At 57.5% G+C, this 16,836-nt stretch overlaps 1 protein-coding gene across 25 annotated transcripts in view; it reads right to left on the bottom strand.

The window, feature by feature from the left end:
- The window catches only part of MAPT (microtubule associated protein tau), a 43,649-nt gene extending 26,813 nt beyond the window's left edge, over positions 1-16,836 (bottom strand). For 5 of the 25 annotated variants that reach the window (XM_082070617.1, XM_082070621.1, XM_082070623.1 and 2 more), the window contains exons 1-2: positions 13,797-13,900; positions 56-144 (exon numbers count right to left, since the gene is read on the bottom strand). In XM_082070617.1, the coding sequence (XP_081926743.1) occupies positions 56-128 (73 nt within the window). In that variant the 5' untranslated portion in view covers positions 129-144; positions 13,797-13,900. Of the gene's footprint in view, positions 1-55; positions 145-1,223; positions 1,252-4,169; positions 4,396-5,621; positions 5,830-7,043; positions 7,088-13,542; positions 13,730-13,796; positions 13,901-14,552; positions 14,641-15,975 lie in introns of those variants that run through there. The other 20 variants (XM_082070616.1, XM_082070622.1, XM_082070615.1 and 17 more) reach the window with 13 other exon arrangements.

The following is a 16,836-nucleotide window of genomic DNA, read 5'->3' as shown; positions in this document are numbered from 1 at the left end:
TTCCCTCAGCAGTGGGCAAGGCAGGTCCTTGACACCATCTCCGGGCGGCGCTCACCTGATGGGATGTGCTTCTCCTGGCCGGCTGCGTGATCCTCCATCGCGGTGACGTCCTGACGCTGCTCCGCCATCTCTCAGCAAAGTGACCTGAAGAGTGAAAACCAGCACCCATCAGGCAAAACCTGACATGAGAGGCCTTGAGACGAGACCCAGCTGGTGCGCTCCCAGCTACTGCTCCGCAAGACGATTTTGGTTTGTCAGCCAGTTTCCAGGAGCATTAAACATCCTATTGCAAGCAATCAGGCGAAACCAGCCAGCCACCTTTCCAGACTCTCTAAGAAGATAGCTACTGTGTTCCCTCCTGCTGATGAGCCCTGGAATCACACCACTGCGCCTGGGGAAAGTCGCAGCTCAAGGTACATGTTATCTCTTGGGTTTTGCACCAGTGCTGAAACACTCCGCGAAGCATCTAACTCTAGTGCCTCCAAATGTTTTGTCCACAGTCATCAAACGGAGGAGGACAGCGGGACGGGAGAGTTAACGTGCCAAACTGGGTTCTAAAAGGGCCAGACACTGCTCTTCGGCAGAGCTGCTCCAGGCCCGCAGGTCACAGCAAGTCAGAGGACAGAAAACATTCACCTGCGGGCATGAACCAAAAGAAAAACACCAATTTTGCATGAAAGACATATAAAGGAACAAATGTTAGCTGTCAACAAAGAGAAGGTCTAATTATTCTTGCACAAGCAAAAGCATGTGCCAGTCACTGCATCCATCGGCATTTCGTCACTGGTGATCACCAGGAGCAGAGTGGTCAGTGCAGACGAACTTCTGCTGCTCACTCCAAACTCCTTCCAGCACAGCTCAGTTCACTAAACACCTACAGATATTAACACCTTTGCTTCCCAGCTGCAGACCCTGAGGCCAACCCTCACAAATCCGCTGTGCTGGATTTAAATGGGGCTCACTGTTTCCTCATTCTGCCTCCTTTCCTCTCTTCCTCCCACCTGTGCTTCTGGAGAAGAGCAATTAGCGCCTCCCCGGCCTCCCTGGAAACACACAGCCCGTTCTCGCCCCTGGGCAAGAACCTCCCGGGACACCCGGCAGGCAGGATTCCCAGCCGGACGCCACTGCTCTGCGGCTCCATGGCCGGCACCGACACCGCCAGAGACCCGCCCTCTGAGAGACCCAGAAACGGCTCCATGGCCGGCACCGACACCGCCAGAGACCTGCCCTCTGAGAGACCCAGAAACGGCTCCATGGCCGGCACCGACACCGCCAGAGACCCGCCCTCTGAGAGACCCAGAAACGGCTCCATGGCCGGCACCGACACCGCCAGAGACCCGCCCTCTGAGAGACCCAGAAACGGCTCCATGGCCGCACCTGACACCGCCAGAGACCTGCCCTCTGAGAGACCCAGAAACGGCTCCATGGCCGCACCTGACACCGCCAGAGACCCGCCCTCTGAGAGACCCAGAAACGGCTCCATGGCCGGCACCGACACCGCCAGAGACCCGCCCTCTGAGAGACCCAGAAACGGCTCCATGGCCGGCACCGACACCGCCAGAGACCTGCCCTCTGAGAGACCCAGAAACGGCTCCATGGCCGGCACCGACACCGCCAGAGACCTGCCCTCTGAGAGACCCAGAAACGGCTCCATGGCCGGCACCGACACCACCAGAGACCTGCCCTCTGAGAGACCCAGAAACGGCTCCATGGCCGGCACCGACACCGCCAGAGACCTGCCCTCTGAGAGACCCAGAAACGGCTCCATGGCCGGCACCGACACCGCCAGAGACCCGCCCTCTGAGAGACCCAGAAACGGCTCCATGGCCGGCACCGACACCGCCAGAGACCTGCCCTCTGAGAGACCCAGAAACGGCTCCATGGCCGGCACCGACACCGCCAGAGACCTGCCCTCTGAGAGACCCAGAAACGGCTCCATGGCCGGCACCGACACCGCCAGAGACCTGCCCTCTGAGAGACCCAGAAACGGCTCCATGGCCGGCACCGACACCGCCAGAGACCTGCCCTCTGAGAGACCCAGAAACGGCTCCATGGCCGGCACCGACACCGCCAGAGACCCGCCCTCTGAGAGACCCAGAAACGGCTCCATGGCCGCACCTGACACCGCCAGAGACCTGCCCTCTGAGAGACCCAGAAACGGCTCCATGGCCGGCACCGACACCGCCAGAGACCCGCCCTCTGAGAGACCCAGAAACGGCTCCATGGCCGCACCCAACACCGCCAGAGACCTGCCCTCTGAGAGACCCAGAAACGGCTCCATGGCCGGCACCGACACCGCCAGAGACCTGCCCTCTGAGAGACCCAGACTCTGCCCCTGGCACGGCAGCGCTGACCCGTGATTCAGCAAAGGCCGCTGGGTCTGCTGGCAGGCGCACGGGGACGCCTGGCCACAGAGCGGCCACCCCGGTCACAGAGCGGCCACAAAGCTGCCACCCTGGTCACAGAGCGGCCACAGAGCGGCCACCCCGGCCACAGAGCGGCCACCCCGGTCACAGAGTGGCCACAAAGCTGCCACCCTGGTCACAGAGCTGCCACCCTGCTGACCAGCCAGGGCCGGGCTCTGCAGCACCCAGAGCCGCCGGGGCTTTCTAAGGTGTCTGAGCTGGCCAAGGAGTCCCACGCTGTGCTGCTCCCAGCGGGGCAGACACAGCCCCCGTCCCCACTGAGCTCCACGCGTGGCAGGATTCAGCCATTCAGGTAATAAATTGATACAATTAAAGAGAACTGAAACCTCATTAAACTGTATCTTTTAGATTAGACTTCTTAAACAAAGATGGTCTGAAAAGTGCACATTTGAAAAACTACTTTGAATTCTGAAATAAGTGTATAATGATAATGCTATTTGTTTTTCGCAGGGAGGAAGGGGAAATCCCTCTTAGGGAAAAACACATTAAGGGGAAAAATGTTCTAAAAAACTGTAAAACCAGCCACACCTTGAAGCGACGGTTCAGAAACGAATAATTACACCAAGGATAGCTACGCAGAGATAAACTTTGGCAGCACCCTCTGCGTGACAGATAAAGCGCAAACCCTCCTAAGAATCCTATCCACTTCCACCAGAAGTATTCTTGCCAACCAGGGGGACACGATCTAAAAAGCAACAGCCCATCCCATTATTAACAGCTGCTCCAAACGTCACACCTTGAAACCCACAGCCCGCCGTCACAGAGGAGTCGCGCTGTCACTTGGAGCTGTGCAACAAGGCCCATGAGAAGGCAAGAACGGGGCAAAGGCTTCATTCCAGACACGGACACGGACGGGACACGGACACGGACAGGGCACGGACACGGACACGGACACGGACAGGGCACGGACAGGGCACGGACAGGGCACGGACACGGACGGGACACGGACGGGACACGGACACGGACAGGGCACGGACACGGACGGGACACGGACACGGACGGGACACGGACATGGGCACGGACATGGGCACGGACACAGGCACGGACACGGACAGGGCACGGACAGGGCACGGACAGGGCACGGACAGGGCACGGACAGGGCACGGACACGGACGGGACACGGACACAGGCACGGACAGGGCACGGACACGGACGGGACACGGACACGGGCACAGACAGGGCATGGACACAGGCACGGACAGGGCACGGACACAGGCACGGACACGGGCACGGACAGGGCACGGACACGGGCACGGACACGGACAGGGCACGGACACGGGCACAGACAGGGCACGGACACGGGCACGGACACGGGCACGGACACGGGCACGGACAGGGCATGGAGACGGGCACGGACACGGCATGGAGACGGGCATGGACACAGGCACGGACAGGGCACGGACACGGGCACAGACAGGGCATGGAGACGGACACGGGCACGGACAGGGCACGGACACGGGCACAGACAGGGCATGGAGACGGACACGGGCACGGACAGGGCATGGAGACGGACACGAGCACAGACAGGGCACGGACACGGGCACGGACAGGGCACGGACACGGGCACAGCGCAGCCCACGAGCTGCTGCCCTGGCTCCCCAGCAAACCGCCACCAAAGCCTCCAACCTCTGCCAGGGGACACTGAGATCCCAAATTAAGTCAAGCAGCCTCAAATCTTAATTACTTGGCAAAAGGTTTCTCCACAATGAAAGGTTAATAAAAGCAGGCCTGAAAACAACGTACCCTATTGAGAGCGGCCCAGCAGCAGAGGGAGAGGAAAGCAGATGCCAGGAACCACACAGCTGTGCTGCGGTGGTGGTCAGCCTTGCGTAATCCGTGCCGCACGACATCGCTAGCGCTGTCACAAAGGAGCACGAAAACGCATCCCCGCAACCCCCTGGTGCCAGGAGACGAGCGCTCCGCGGTGCGGACGGACGGACCTGCCTCGACAGCCTCGGTGCACCCAGAACTGTTCCGTCACAGGAGAGAGGCAGAGCCTTGATCTGCAGCAATTCAAACCGCACAGCTCCGGGGATCACGAGTCTGGGGACTTACGGCTCGATTTACACATGCACAAATCCCAAAATAAACTGGTGTTGCCAGATCTGTTTGCAGCTGGTTACCAGCCACACATTGGCAAGAAAACAGAGGAAACAGAATTTTCGGTGGAAGGTGAGTGCAATGCTTTGAGGAAAAACTGGCTGTTTTGCACACTCTGGTACCCATCGCTGAGTCCAGCTCAGCAGCTCCAGATTTCCCACGAGCCATGGAACGCCCAAGCGGTCCCCCAGGTCATTCCGGTGGGCAGTCAGGGTGCTGAGCCCTGCGCCTGCCGCAGCGCTGTCTCACTCGCCACTAATCGGGGACAGTGAGCACCCACTCGTTACTTGAAAATGAAAATTCAACAAACATAAGCTGTCTTAGCTGTACCTCTGAAAGGTGATCAAACACAAACAGGGTTTTAAATAAAGCATCATTCCATCCGAATTACTTAATTAAAATGAAGTGACAGCGCTGTGAAATAACATCAGCCTGAAAGGCTGTTCATAATTCATAAGCAACTTCCTTTTCATCTCCTTTGTGTACTTTTCCAAGTACTGTTTTTCCAAGAAGCTGACAGAGGAATATATGGACAGTGATCTCATTAATCACAGGCAGTGCCTAACATGCAGTGAGCTGAGAAATTACATGGACTTTCAAGTTACCTAGTCAAGAGGCTGAAAAATATCTTTCCGGTTCAAAGACAAAAGACTCTTAGAACAACAGCAAGGAGCTGCATTTTTGAGACAATTTCTTTTGCATCTTTTTTTTTTCACATTTTTTCCATGTTATAATTTAAGTGACTTTCTGGGGGCCCCGGAGCTTCTGACACGTTTTTCCGGGGCAGGCCGGGTCTGGGCTCACGGCACAACAGCTGTGAGGCGCTGGAGCCTCCTCAGAGCACCAGCTTCAAGCACACCCATTTGGGACCCAAAGGCAACAAACAGCTCCCAAAACAGTGAGTTACACACTACCACATCTAGAAAGGAGATGGGGAAAGGTGAGGGTGGGAACAGGACAGAGAAGCCTCAAGGAGTGAAATGCCACAACTCTCTACAAACATCAATAGAGAACAGAAAAGTCGGGTTCCGAGACACAAGAGCTCGTGGAAGGTCAGTAGAAAGCCCGTACAAATCAAAGCTCTGCAAGCTCTACCTGCGGGGGTCACCAGAAGGCCTGGGGTCACGCTCCCGGCTGGAGAAAAGCCAAGGGACACTCCCACGCTGACGAGTTCCTCGGTGCTGCTGAGAATTACACTAACAGAATCTGCCCCCCTAAATCAGCTTAGGTGCCGTTCGGCAGCTGCCTCCACGCGGGGTGGCCATTAGGAGACCCCGCTATCCGGGCACACAACTCCAGCCACGGTCCGAGCTGCAAGAGATGGGAAACGGTTCTATCTGCACGTCTCTGCCCAAATAAAAGGGCACCACAAACGAGGCCTCTTCCAGGAACAGGAATGTGCTGGGCATCGGCTGAGGGAACATACACAAGTTTTGCAATGTAGGAATATTAACACTAAATCTTGGATCAGTTGCTATTGACAGAAGAATAAGGTGGTTTATGAAAGACATGATGTTATTCCTGTTTTCCCTGCAAGGGGACCAGAGGTGTAAAGGCTGGTGGAGCGGCTGCGGGACACCAACCGCCTGCGCCAGCTGCCCCGCGCTCGGGGGCAGCGAGCTCCCCCACCCCACCGGCCCCCGGCAGCCCGCAGCGCCTCCTGCCGCTGCCCGTCTGCCCTCACCTCCCACCCCTTCTTGCCTTTCTGCTGACTGTTTGTCTGGCTCATCTGACCAAGTCAGAACCCGCGCTTTGCAGCGCTACAGCAGCTTTCTGTGGGCACTGACAGGAGGGCGCCGAGGGGCTGCCCAGGGCGGTGTCAGCGCTCCGGATCTCCCTTCTTATTCCACGCTATGATGCAAAGATCAGGCCTTCGCTAAGTCCACTAACTTTAGCTAGATTAAAGCTCTGATCAGAGGGGCTTACAGGGCAGCAAAAAGGAAGCAACGGTAGTTTTAAGGCTTGCCCTGTCTGTTCAGCAGGCTCTTCCTGAATAGAAGGAAGAGAAGCCGCTTTAGCAGGGATTTACTAGACTACCTCTGGATTTGTTCCCAGCCCCCTGCTAGAGCATCTTGCAGTCAGTGCATTTCACAGAGCCACAAGATGGTCTATGGGCGGATAAACTCTTCCTCCCCAAACCGCTGCTTGCTTGGGAATCCTTTAAGCAGTTGAACATGTAGAGCAGATCAAAGAGGAGGCAAGAGATCTTATTTACCAGCTAATTCTCTTTGACTCTTCCCATCCCAGGCTCAGCTCAACCCGCTGGAAATCAGAGCATCTTCCCTGCTGCTGCAGGATGTAAGGCGGGCTCATTGGCATTCAGGATTGTACCAGCCATTATTCACTTAACAGAAAATGGTGGAAGCCTAATATTTCCTCTGTGCTGCCTTTCAAAGGCAGTGCTGCGTGCCGAGATGCGGCTGAACTGCTCTCTATGGCAGCCCCGGTCTGACCCCCCGGCTGCCGCCACCCAAAAGGACAGAGCCGGGAAAGAAGCACAAGACAATGTGTTCTTACCATGTTACCTTCCAGCAATAGCAGAAAAGTGATGGCAACGTGTGCCTGGATGGGGAGAGGAGAAAGAAGAAAGAAGAGTTGCTAAAAATGCCACTGGAGTCTTCATTAATTAAGACAGCCGATGGCGTGACAGCATTCTGTCACATCAAAAACCTCCTTTACCGTGGCTGGCAAATCACACGAGGAGGAAGAAATTGCTTTCCTGAGAGACTGCATTGCCTGACAAACAGACAGACAGACAGCCGCCCGTCCCCACCGAGTGGCAGCCGCCGCGCCCGTCGCCCACGCGGAGCCACCACGGAGGACGCTCCCACGCACCCCGCGGTGAAAGGACCCGGCGGGGCTCGTCTGGTCTGCGGACACTTCACTCTACCCCAAGCAGGACTATTAGTGTGCGCAGCAGTTGCTCACGGTTACCACAATCTTCTTCATTAATGTGAGGTCAGAAACAAACCGACAGGACTTATTTTATGCTCTGGTGGGTCCTCTCCCCCAGCCTCGCAGCACCAGCGCGGCCCCACCCGCCACCCCCGCTGCTCCGCCAGGTGTTGCCTCTGCCTTGAGAAAGACACCATGGAGACACCAGGTACGTGTTTATTGCTTGCTTTGATCCCAGCTGCTTCTCTTCCTTTGATTTCACCGTCCTGACAACGTGCGGAACCCTGACAGAAGTTCTGTGAACAGCCAACGCTGACACAATAATGAAGATATTAAATATAAAAGATTCTTCGTGCCATAGCTCTAGCCTACAAATGTGAGTGATCCTCATCAGGGTGGATGAGACAGAACCAGCAAGTGCTGTGGACATTAACGTTGCAGGAGATTTTCTCAGGGCAAAGAGAACACTCAAGGTATATTCCCAGACTGGGCTTTCATTTCTTAAGTTATTTTGAGCTGTTTCAACACATGGATAGAAACTAAAACGATGACAACAGCACCATCTGCTCCAGCTACTGCAACGCCACCGCCACCATGGCTGGCATCGCTCCTGCAGCGACAGAAAGCCTGTCCTAGGGAAGAAGCCACGTCAGGGGGGTTTCTCAGGGAGCACTGTTTCACCTTGGCAGGACCCAAGCCCACAGACACTGCTGATGCGGAAGTGGTGTGGTGTGCTGGAGCAGCGGCTCCGCTGCTGCCCCGGGGCCGGGCGGGGGCGCCCGGCGGCGTCGAGACCCCGGCGAGCGCCCGACACGCGAACGGCGTCACCCGAGAACACACAGCTCAGCACAGTGACAAACCGCCACCGCGCTGCCCACGGTGCTTATCCACCGAGGCATTACTTGATACCCACACTGGGCACAAAATGCCCTTTGGCTCCATGGTGTCCGGTTCCAGCACCCCAGAGAGGACCAGCAGCGCTGGAGCGCTGCAGGGCACCCTATCGGGACAGTCTCTCTGTAAATACAGGGGAAGGAAAGAGTCGTGGTTTTGACACACTGGCTTCTTACCTCAGAAAGAAATGAACATGTCATAGCCCATGAGCCTTCAGGGCTTTTGCAGGACTTATCCTCACGCTGGCAGTCACTATGCAACCAGACAGGCCTCAGACAAGGCGATATCAGCTTCTGTCTCGCTTTTCTGCATTATTTTTACTTTTCATTACTAAGAGACACTTCAGATGAGGCCAAAAGTCAGATTGTGTTTCCTCAATGTCTTTTATTTTTACGGCCAAAGACAAATAATAGGGCATTCATCAAGCATTTCTGCTACACTTCCATCTCCCTTGTCATCTTATTGCATAACAGCAGAAAAAAGCTGTTCCCTCTAAAATGTTCACAACAGTATTTACTAAAAACCAAAAGCAGCATGTTTTTACTGAATCTGCAGCAGTAAGAAGATAAATGCAGAAAAAAAATCCCAATCTGGAGGTTCTCAAGAAAAACCCCACATCATCAGAACACGGCGGGACGAGAGCACGGCGCCCGGACCGGGACCGGGACGAGCCCCGCGGCGCTTCGCCCGAGCGGCGGCGATGGGGGCGTCTCCCAACACACCACAAGTTAACAGAATGAGAGCGCCAAAGCTCTTGCTTCTGAATCAGTGAAAACCCAACAGAAGCGGCATTTGTACCTTTATTTTTCATAACAAGGGAGCACGGTTTGAACCGCGCCGAGGCACAAGACAACCCTTTTCAAGTGGGCAAGGATGAACAACAAATAAAACCCGTTAGGCATAAAACGCATCCCTACTGAGCACTCGGATGTCTCTCTCCAGCTGGTCTTCCCCCGGTTTGGGCCACTCGGGATCACGATCGGGGGAATCGGTCTTGGCTCGATTCCGGTTTCATCGAGTCTATGAGCAGATTTGTAACAAAAGCGGGTGCAGGCAGCGTGAACAGTGACAAGCTACGCGGGAAACCCAGATGACAAATTCAGCCAAAGAGCTGTAAAACCATCATTTCTCCTTCCAGCCCAAAGGGTAAAGGAGGAGTAAGTTTAAAAGCTGGAATCCATTTGCATTTCATCCTCCACAGGAATCAGCTGGAAGCCCAGTCAGTGCCCATCTTCCTCCCCACAGGGATGAAGAGTGGAAATGGTCTGAATTTCAGACTGCCCCGAGTCTAGGAATTCAGGCTCAATCTTCTGCAGTACATTTGTTAAAAATAAATGAGGTGCAATCAGTCTCCTCAGGGATTTTATCCCCTTTCAGCTCTAAATGCAGCTCTGCTGTCACACGTATGATATGTATAAAAGGACAGCCTGGTTCGGAGCTTTACTTCTTGCTTAAAATAATATTGCTCCTGGTCTCGGGTTACGAGGATCCATTCATGTTCGGCAAGGTCACAGCCTCTCTCTAAATCACTAACACAAAAGCTGGAATAAACAGGGCTGCGGGTACTTCAGCAGCGCTGCTTTTTATTGCCGTGCGCGAGCAGACAGCACCTGAGGTGCCCGGCCACGCCAGCGCCGCGGCGGCACCGCTCCGGGGCTCGCGGCTCGCGCCCCACGCCAGTGCCACGGCGGCACCGCTCCGGGGCTCGCGGCTCGCGCCCCACGCCAGCGCCGCAGCGGCACCGCTCCGGGGCTCGCGGCTCGCGCCCCACGCCAGCGCCACGGCGGCACCGCTCCGGGGCTCGCGGCTCGCGCCCCACGCCAGCGCCGCGGCGGCACCGCCCGCGGGGAGCCAGCGGCTCGCGCACCCGCCACCGCAGCCCCCAGGGCCCCCCTGTGCAGGCCCCCGGGTCCCCCCCTTTGTCACAGACGGGCCCGATGCCCTCCTTTAGTCCCACCCTTTCTGAATCTGCTCTCTCACTGATGGGCAGCGGCAACAAGCGACACCACAGCCTGGGCAGTAGATCTTCAGCTGGACTTCCACTGCTCTCCTTTTTGTACCCAACAGCAGAATTTATTACTTCTGCTTGCATATGCCTGCCAGGCTCTCCATTATTGCACCACAAGATGCCAAGGGAAAGGCATGCAGTTTTCTGTCCAATTTGGAATGTCTGTTGTTAAAAGCTACTTCTACAAACCCCTCCAGCCAGCTCCAGAGCAGCATTTGTCGTGCTGATGAGGCAGCAGGTAAAACCACATATAGAGTAGTAACTTCAGAGGGCAGAATTGTCAAAGTAAGTGGGAGCTGAATAAGAACCACAAAAGGCAATTCTGCCTTTGGAGTAAATCCCAGCTTTGGACTCTCTAACACCTGATGTGTGACACCACAAGCTACGGGCAGAGAGCACACGAAGCTCCTGGAACACAACCACACAACCCAGCTTCATCACTGGTCTCACCTTAAACCACGAAGGTAACGCAGGCTCAGCAGCTCCCACCCCATCGCACCCCAATCTGCAGTGAGAGGGCAATAAAACACTCAGCACTTTGCACAAGGCGGGTCCGCACCAGGACAGGAACACGAGCCACCTTTACGTCTCTTCGGCTTCCTTTACTTCTGAGCTGGATGTGTTCACGGAACGTGGGAAAGACCTCTTCAGATTTTTTTGAGCCATCTACAAACAACTTGAGGAATTTCATTCTGCAGCAAGTGACCTGACGCACTGATGAAACCCATCTGAAATTACACCAGGCGCTTCCAGACAGACTGGTGGGACAGGAGCTGAAGGAGCCCCAGACCGAGCGCCCACAGCTCTGTAGCACTCGGCATTCAAACTGACACACGTTATTCAAAACTATCAATACAAGTGGTTTCATGGCCTCTCTTGTGAGGGCTGAAGTCTCACCACGAACAGCAGCATTTGATACAGCACTTCTTCCTATGGACTTGTACAACCTGTCCCTTAAGACCGCACCAGTAACCCGTCAGTTCATCCTTCCCCTGCGCCTTCGAGCACCAACGCGGCCGAGACGCAGCCCGAGCAGGACAGCCCGGGGACAAACCCGCCCGCGTCGAGCTCTGAGGGCACAGAGGCAGACGGACAGACGCTGTTCCAGATCTGCTCTGGGAAGAGGGGTCAGGGCAGGTACGGCGGGGAGGCTGAAAAGATGGAAATAATGAGCCCAACTGCAGCGATAATCCTTTTAGCTTAACAGAAGGTATCCCCGGTGCTCCCTCTCCTTGGATATTTAAAGACTGAAAACAGGAGCCACACTGCATGTAATGACTGCCTTTGCTAATCGGACTACTTGGAAGCGAAAGGGAAAAATCAGTGGATTGACTTCTGAGGAGCAAGAAGGGCTCAATAGACTTGCAAAGAAAATCCACTCAAGCCTAAAGGCACAAACACTTCTCCTTCACAGTCCAGCGCAAACTGCATATGCTTTCCACAGACACTTTAAAACACAGCCTACAAATGGCAGATTTCAGTGCGAAACAAAACTCCAGCTTGCAGATGGAGAAGATCCATCCTGCTGCAAGCAGAGATTCGTTCAGTCGCTCATGGCACCGTGTCCACCTTAAAACCCACAGAGGGGTGACCTCCCCCGGACACCACAACACCCTCGTGTGTCTCGTGTCCACGTCAGATGGCCCTGCTCAGGAGCGCGGGGCAGCCCAGGAGCGCGGGGCCGCCCAGGAGCGCGGGGCAGCCCAGGAGCGCGGGGCAGCTCAGGAGCGCGGGGCAGCCCAGGAGCGCGGGGCCGCCCAGGAGCGCGGGGCAGCCCAGGAGCGCGGGGCAGCCCAGGAGCGCGGGGCAGCCCAGGAGCGCGGGGCAGCCCAGGGCCGCTCAGGAGCGCAGGGGAGCGCAGGAGCGCGGGGCAGCCCAGGAGCGCAGGGGAGCGCAGGGCCGCTCAGGAGCACAGGGCAGCCCAGGAGCGCAGGGCAGCTCAGGAGCGCGGGGCCGCCCAGGAGCGCGGGGCCGCCCAGGAGCCCAGGAGCGCAGGGCAGCTCAGGAGCGCAGGGCTGCCCAGGAGCCCAGGAGCGCGGGGCCGCTCAGGAGCGCAGGGCCGCCCAGGAGCGCAGGGCCGCTCAGGAGCGCGGGGCCGCTCAGGAGCGCACCGCGCACAGACGGCTGAGCTCGGCTCAGCCGCGCGCTCCCGCCAGCCCGTCTCCGAGCCAGCCCAGCCTCTCGTCAAAGGAGGCTGCACCTCGCGTGGTGGTACCACCAGCAAACGGAAGGAGAAACTCCCTTTAAAACAATGGCAGCCACTCTCTGTGAGCAGGCAACAGGGTTGCATTTCTAGGTGTTAAAGCATACAAACAACAAAAAATCTTCCCTAACCGAATCCTCCCCGTGCTAACACAGCAGAGGAGGATGCGGGTAGAAACCTCCATCCCTCACCTGCAGCTGTTTTTACTCCTTAAGGGTTTGTTTGCTCCAAGGCATGAGGGCAGGTGTGCCACACAGCACACCTGGAAAACTTCCCTTTACACATCTGTGAAGTTAGACCTAAAGAAATCTGCTGCAATGAAAGGAAAAAAGGCAAACCCCAGCAAGGGGGCGAGCCCCACGCCCCGCCTGGTGTCATTTTAGGACAAGAAAGAACAGGCAGCGCGGGAAGAGGGGAACGAAAGGGACAAGAGGGCAATCCAGCAGGAGACGGGGACGCCGCGAGGTGCGAGGGGCCGCCAGGCACACCCAGCAGCACCGGCCCAGCCCCAAACCCACGGCGCTCAGCACCAGCAGCCCTGGCCCGGCGGGAAACACCCGTGGAACACGAACCCACCTCGAGCGACCGCGCAGTTAACGTGAAACACCGAATCCTCGGACGGGCAGCTGGGGATGCAACAAAGCAACTCCGGGGCACCGTGACCTCGATAGCAATTCCCACCCCCCAAAATTCTGGGCTTGGCGTGGACAGCTCCGTTTTCTGAAAGGCCTTTTTCTCGTGACTTTCTAGAAGTGATGAATTCATCCGTGTTAATCCCAGCCGCCGTCGCCCCCTCCCCGCGGCGGCTGCAGAACATGGCACCGCGCCGGCGAGGCGCTGCCCACCCTCCTGCCGCAGCCCCGCCGGCACGGCCCCCGCCCCACCTGCCGCGGGAAACGGGGCAGAAAGACGGCGAAAAACGGGGAAGAAGGGAGAGAAGAAAGAAAAAAGAAGAAAAAACAAAAAAAACAAAAAAACGAGCGGCGCCCTCCCCCCGCCGCCCCGCCCGCCCGCACCTGCAGCCGGGCAGCGCTGCCGCAGGGGCCGCCCCTCGCGCTGCTGCAGCGGGCCCGGGCAAACCGGCACCGGGCTGACAGCACTCTCCGCGGCGATTCTGGGGCCGAAATGGTTGCGTTTGGGTCTGGTTGTGGTGGGGGTTTTTTCTCCCCCCGTTTCACGCTTTCGGCGGGGAACAGCGGAACGCAACGGCGGCAGCCCGGGGAGCGGGGCCCGGCCGTGCAGCCCCCCCGCCCCCCCGCTGAGCCCCTACCTGCCGTGCAGCGGGTCCGCACCGGAGCCGGGCGGCGACTGACAGCGGCGCGGGCGGGGCGGCCCGGGGGCGGGGCGTGGGGCGCGCGCGAGCTCCGGAACCTTCGCCGAGCCGGGGGGGCGCGCGGCGGCAGCGCGCATGCGCCACACAGCCCGGACCCCACCCCCCGCCCCCCAGCGGTCTCCCCGGTCGGGTCTGGCGCATGCGCCGTGCGCAGCGCAGCGCGAGGGCGGGGCCGCCGCGGCCTTTTGTCTGCGGGAAGCGGGCGGGCGCCACCCCGCCCGGCAGGGGGCGCTCGCGGGTGGTCCCGGGGCCGCTGGTTCGAGCCCCGCGGGAGGGGCCGCGGGGGGTCCGGTGTCCTGCGCCTTCGCCCTGCGGTGACAGCCCAGGTGACGGGAAACACCGCCTCCCCCAGCCCTGCCTCCCTTTGTGTGCACAGGCTGCGTCTGGCCAGGAGTCCCGCGCGGACTCCTGTTCCAGGGGCGGCCCCGCTGCCCCGGCAGCCGCTGTCACCAGCACGGACAGTGGAGATCACAGAATGTTACAGACTGGAAGGGACCTCAAAAGATCATCTAGTCCAGTCCCCCCGAAGAAAATACTAACAGCTCACTAGCCGCTGACAGCATCCCCTTCCCCTTCCTCACCACCCTGACGAGCAACAGCATGCAGCCACCCAGGCTTAACGTCACCTACACACAAACGAAGGGCAGGCAGCTCTGCCAGGCTCCGCAGCCATCACGCACACACCTCAAGTACCTGTGCAATGCACACGCCCCAGGATCCCACAGCACACACGGAGGAATAGCGATGGGCAGCTCTAATTAGCACCTGATTCAGCAGACACCTGTGGGAAGGAGTCAACAGGTGACACGTTAATCACCCCACAGGGGTGTAAAGGAGCATTTGGAGCTCCCGCAGCACCCAGGTGGAACCCACAACCTGCGGCGATGCTGAGATGCGACAGGCGCTGCCGGAGCAGCCCCAGCCCCGCAGCGCGGCACGTGCTCCGAGTCCCAGCGCAATCCGCCGATCTCACATGGGCCAAGAGGAACTGCAGAAAGCACTGCAGGCAGATTTCTGACCTGCACCAGCCGCAGGCTGACGGCTGATGTAAACGTTAATTACACAGAGCCCTTCTGGCCACTTCTTCATAGGGTGGGTTTGTTTATAGGAAAAAGGATCTGTGAATCTATCCTACCATCCTAACTCAGCCCAGGCTCTTTCTTCCCTTCCATTATTTTCAGCCCATACCGCTGCCAGCTGGAAACAAGACACTATTTCTAACAGCAAATTATAAGGAAGACCTTTAGCAAGGAAAGCATTAAGCCTTTCTCTTCCATACCCATTTCCTCATCCATAAGACAATGCCCATTTTCCTCACAGATGAGTTTTGCAACTTATTTCACAATTGTATCAAGATTTTCCCTGGCAGGTGCTCCTGAAGGCAGGACACAATTTCTCAGGTCTCACCTGCAGTGCGAATTGACCTGCACAGCTTCAACTGTTATGAATTCTGGGTTATAGTGGTTTTAAGTCTGATGCCCCCGGGGCCTTGTCTCTCCACAAGCTGCTTCATTTCAGTCACCTAATTCAGATTAAGGATAGCTTTAGCAAAATGATAATGATCCTGACTGAAATAAATACTCATATTCTGCACCAGCTTAGTTCCATTACAGTAGTACTGAGATCCCTTTTGCAAGCTGGCCTTAAAAGTTCACCTAAAACAAGGAAACGGGGCTAATCGCTTCCAAAGCTGTTTGCAGCAAGGAGACAGGGTCGATTTGTCTGCACGGATTCCAGATGCTACTGTATGCTGATAGGCCACAGGATGAGCCCCATCCAAGGAAGCCCCAGGCAGACACAGCCCCAGACTTGCTTCCCGCAGCCCTAATGCGGACGTGGCAGCGCACCAGGTCAGCAGCTGGGTTCTGCGAGCTCGCCGTGCTCTGAATCCTCTCGGGGGAGCCGGCAGCAGGGCACTGGGTGTCACACAAGCAGTTTGCCCAGCATGTCATGCAGGACAGCAGGCGCCACCCCGGTCCGAACCAGGCTCCCGCAAACCTCCCTCGGCCGCTCTGACTTGGGGTGTGACTTTGCAGCTCAGGAGGGGATTAGAGCTGAGACCAAATGCACATATTTGCAACTCAGACATAGCTCTCTCCAACCGAAGTCAACTTACATTTCATTTTCACAGGCAGTTGAAGCACGATACACTCCTCTAACCCCCACCAAGCCAGCGGGACTGGGGGCAGAGCCAGGAACCCAGCCGGTGTGGGACGGCAGCAAGCAGCCTGTGACTCAGCAGAAAGACAGCCAGGTCCTCCCCTTCAGCAGCGCTGAGCACGAACACCCAACACACCGCTTTCCCTCTGACCCCACCGAGGGACCTGACGAACCGAGACCGAGGCGCTTACACCAGCTCATACACTTCCCTCTTGCCCCCACCCCACCTGGAAAAACGTTATTCCTTTTCCTTGTCGACTGAGCAGTGTGGAAGGCATGCGGGCACCTGCGAATAGGAGACAACGCTCAATAGCCCTAAGGGCGTGTGTATTTTTTTAATGAATCGTTATTCCATTTCTAAATTACCTGCTACAAGAGGCTTTCCAGATCAGCTAAACCCCGCATGTCTAAGAGGCAGAGCTGACTCAATAAGGAATTACAGATGCATTCACATAAGTGACCTTGTGGGAATTATTAGGGTGTAGCAGCACAGCCCTTGGCCCTTGAGCTGCAGTCGGGGCAAGCGCCGAGCCCTGCTCTGAAGGCCCAGGACCGTGTTCTGCGGTACCGCTAGTACCGGGCCGTGCGGTGGTTACCACCGGGACCCCGCGGTGCGCAGCCGAGCAGGGCACGCCCGCGGAGCAGCGCGGAGCTCCGGCCGCCGCTCTGCTGCGCGGCTCAGAGGGGCCCGGGAGCCACCTGCTGTCCCCAGCTCACACTGCAGCAGCGCGGACACCCCAGCGCGCTTGAAGCGCCCCCCCCTAATAAAACGCCCGCAGAAATAACGCCAGCTCAGAGCGCTCAGTCCTGGGCACGG

Source organism: Streptopelia decaocto, assembly GCF_964273445.1.
Source record: "Streptopelia decaocto genome assembly, chromosome: 22".
NCBI classification, from domain to species: domain Eukaryota; kingdom Metazoa; phylum Chordata; class Aves; order Columbiformes; family Columbidae; genus Streptopelia; species Streptopelia decaocto.
This window is presented reverse-complemented; position numbering and strand designations above follow the sequence as displayed.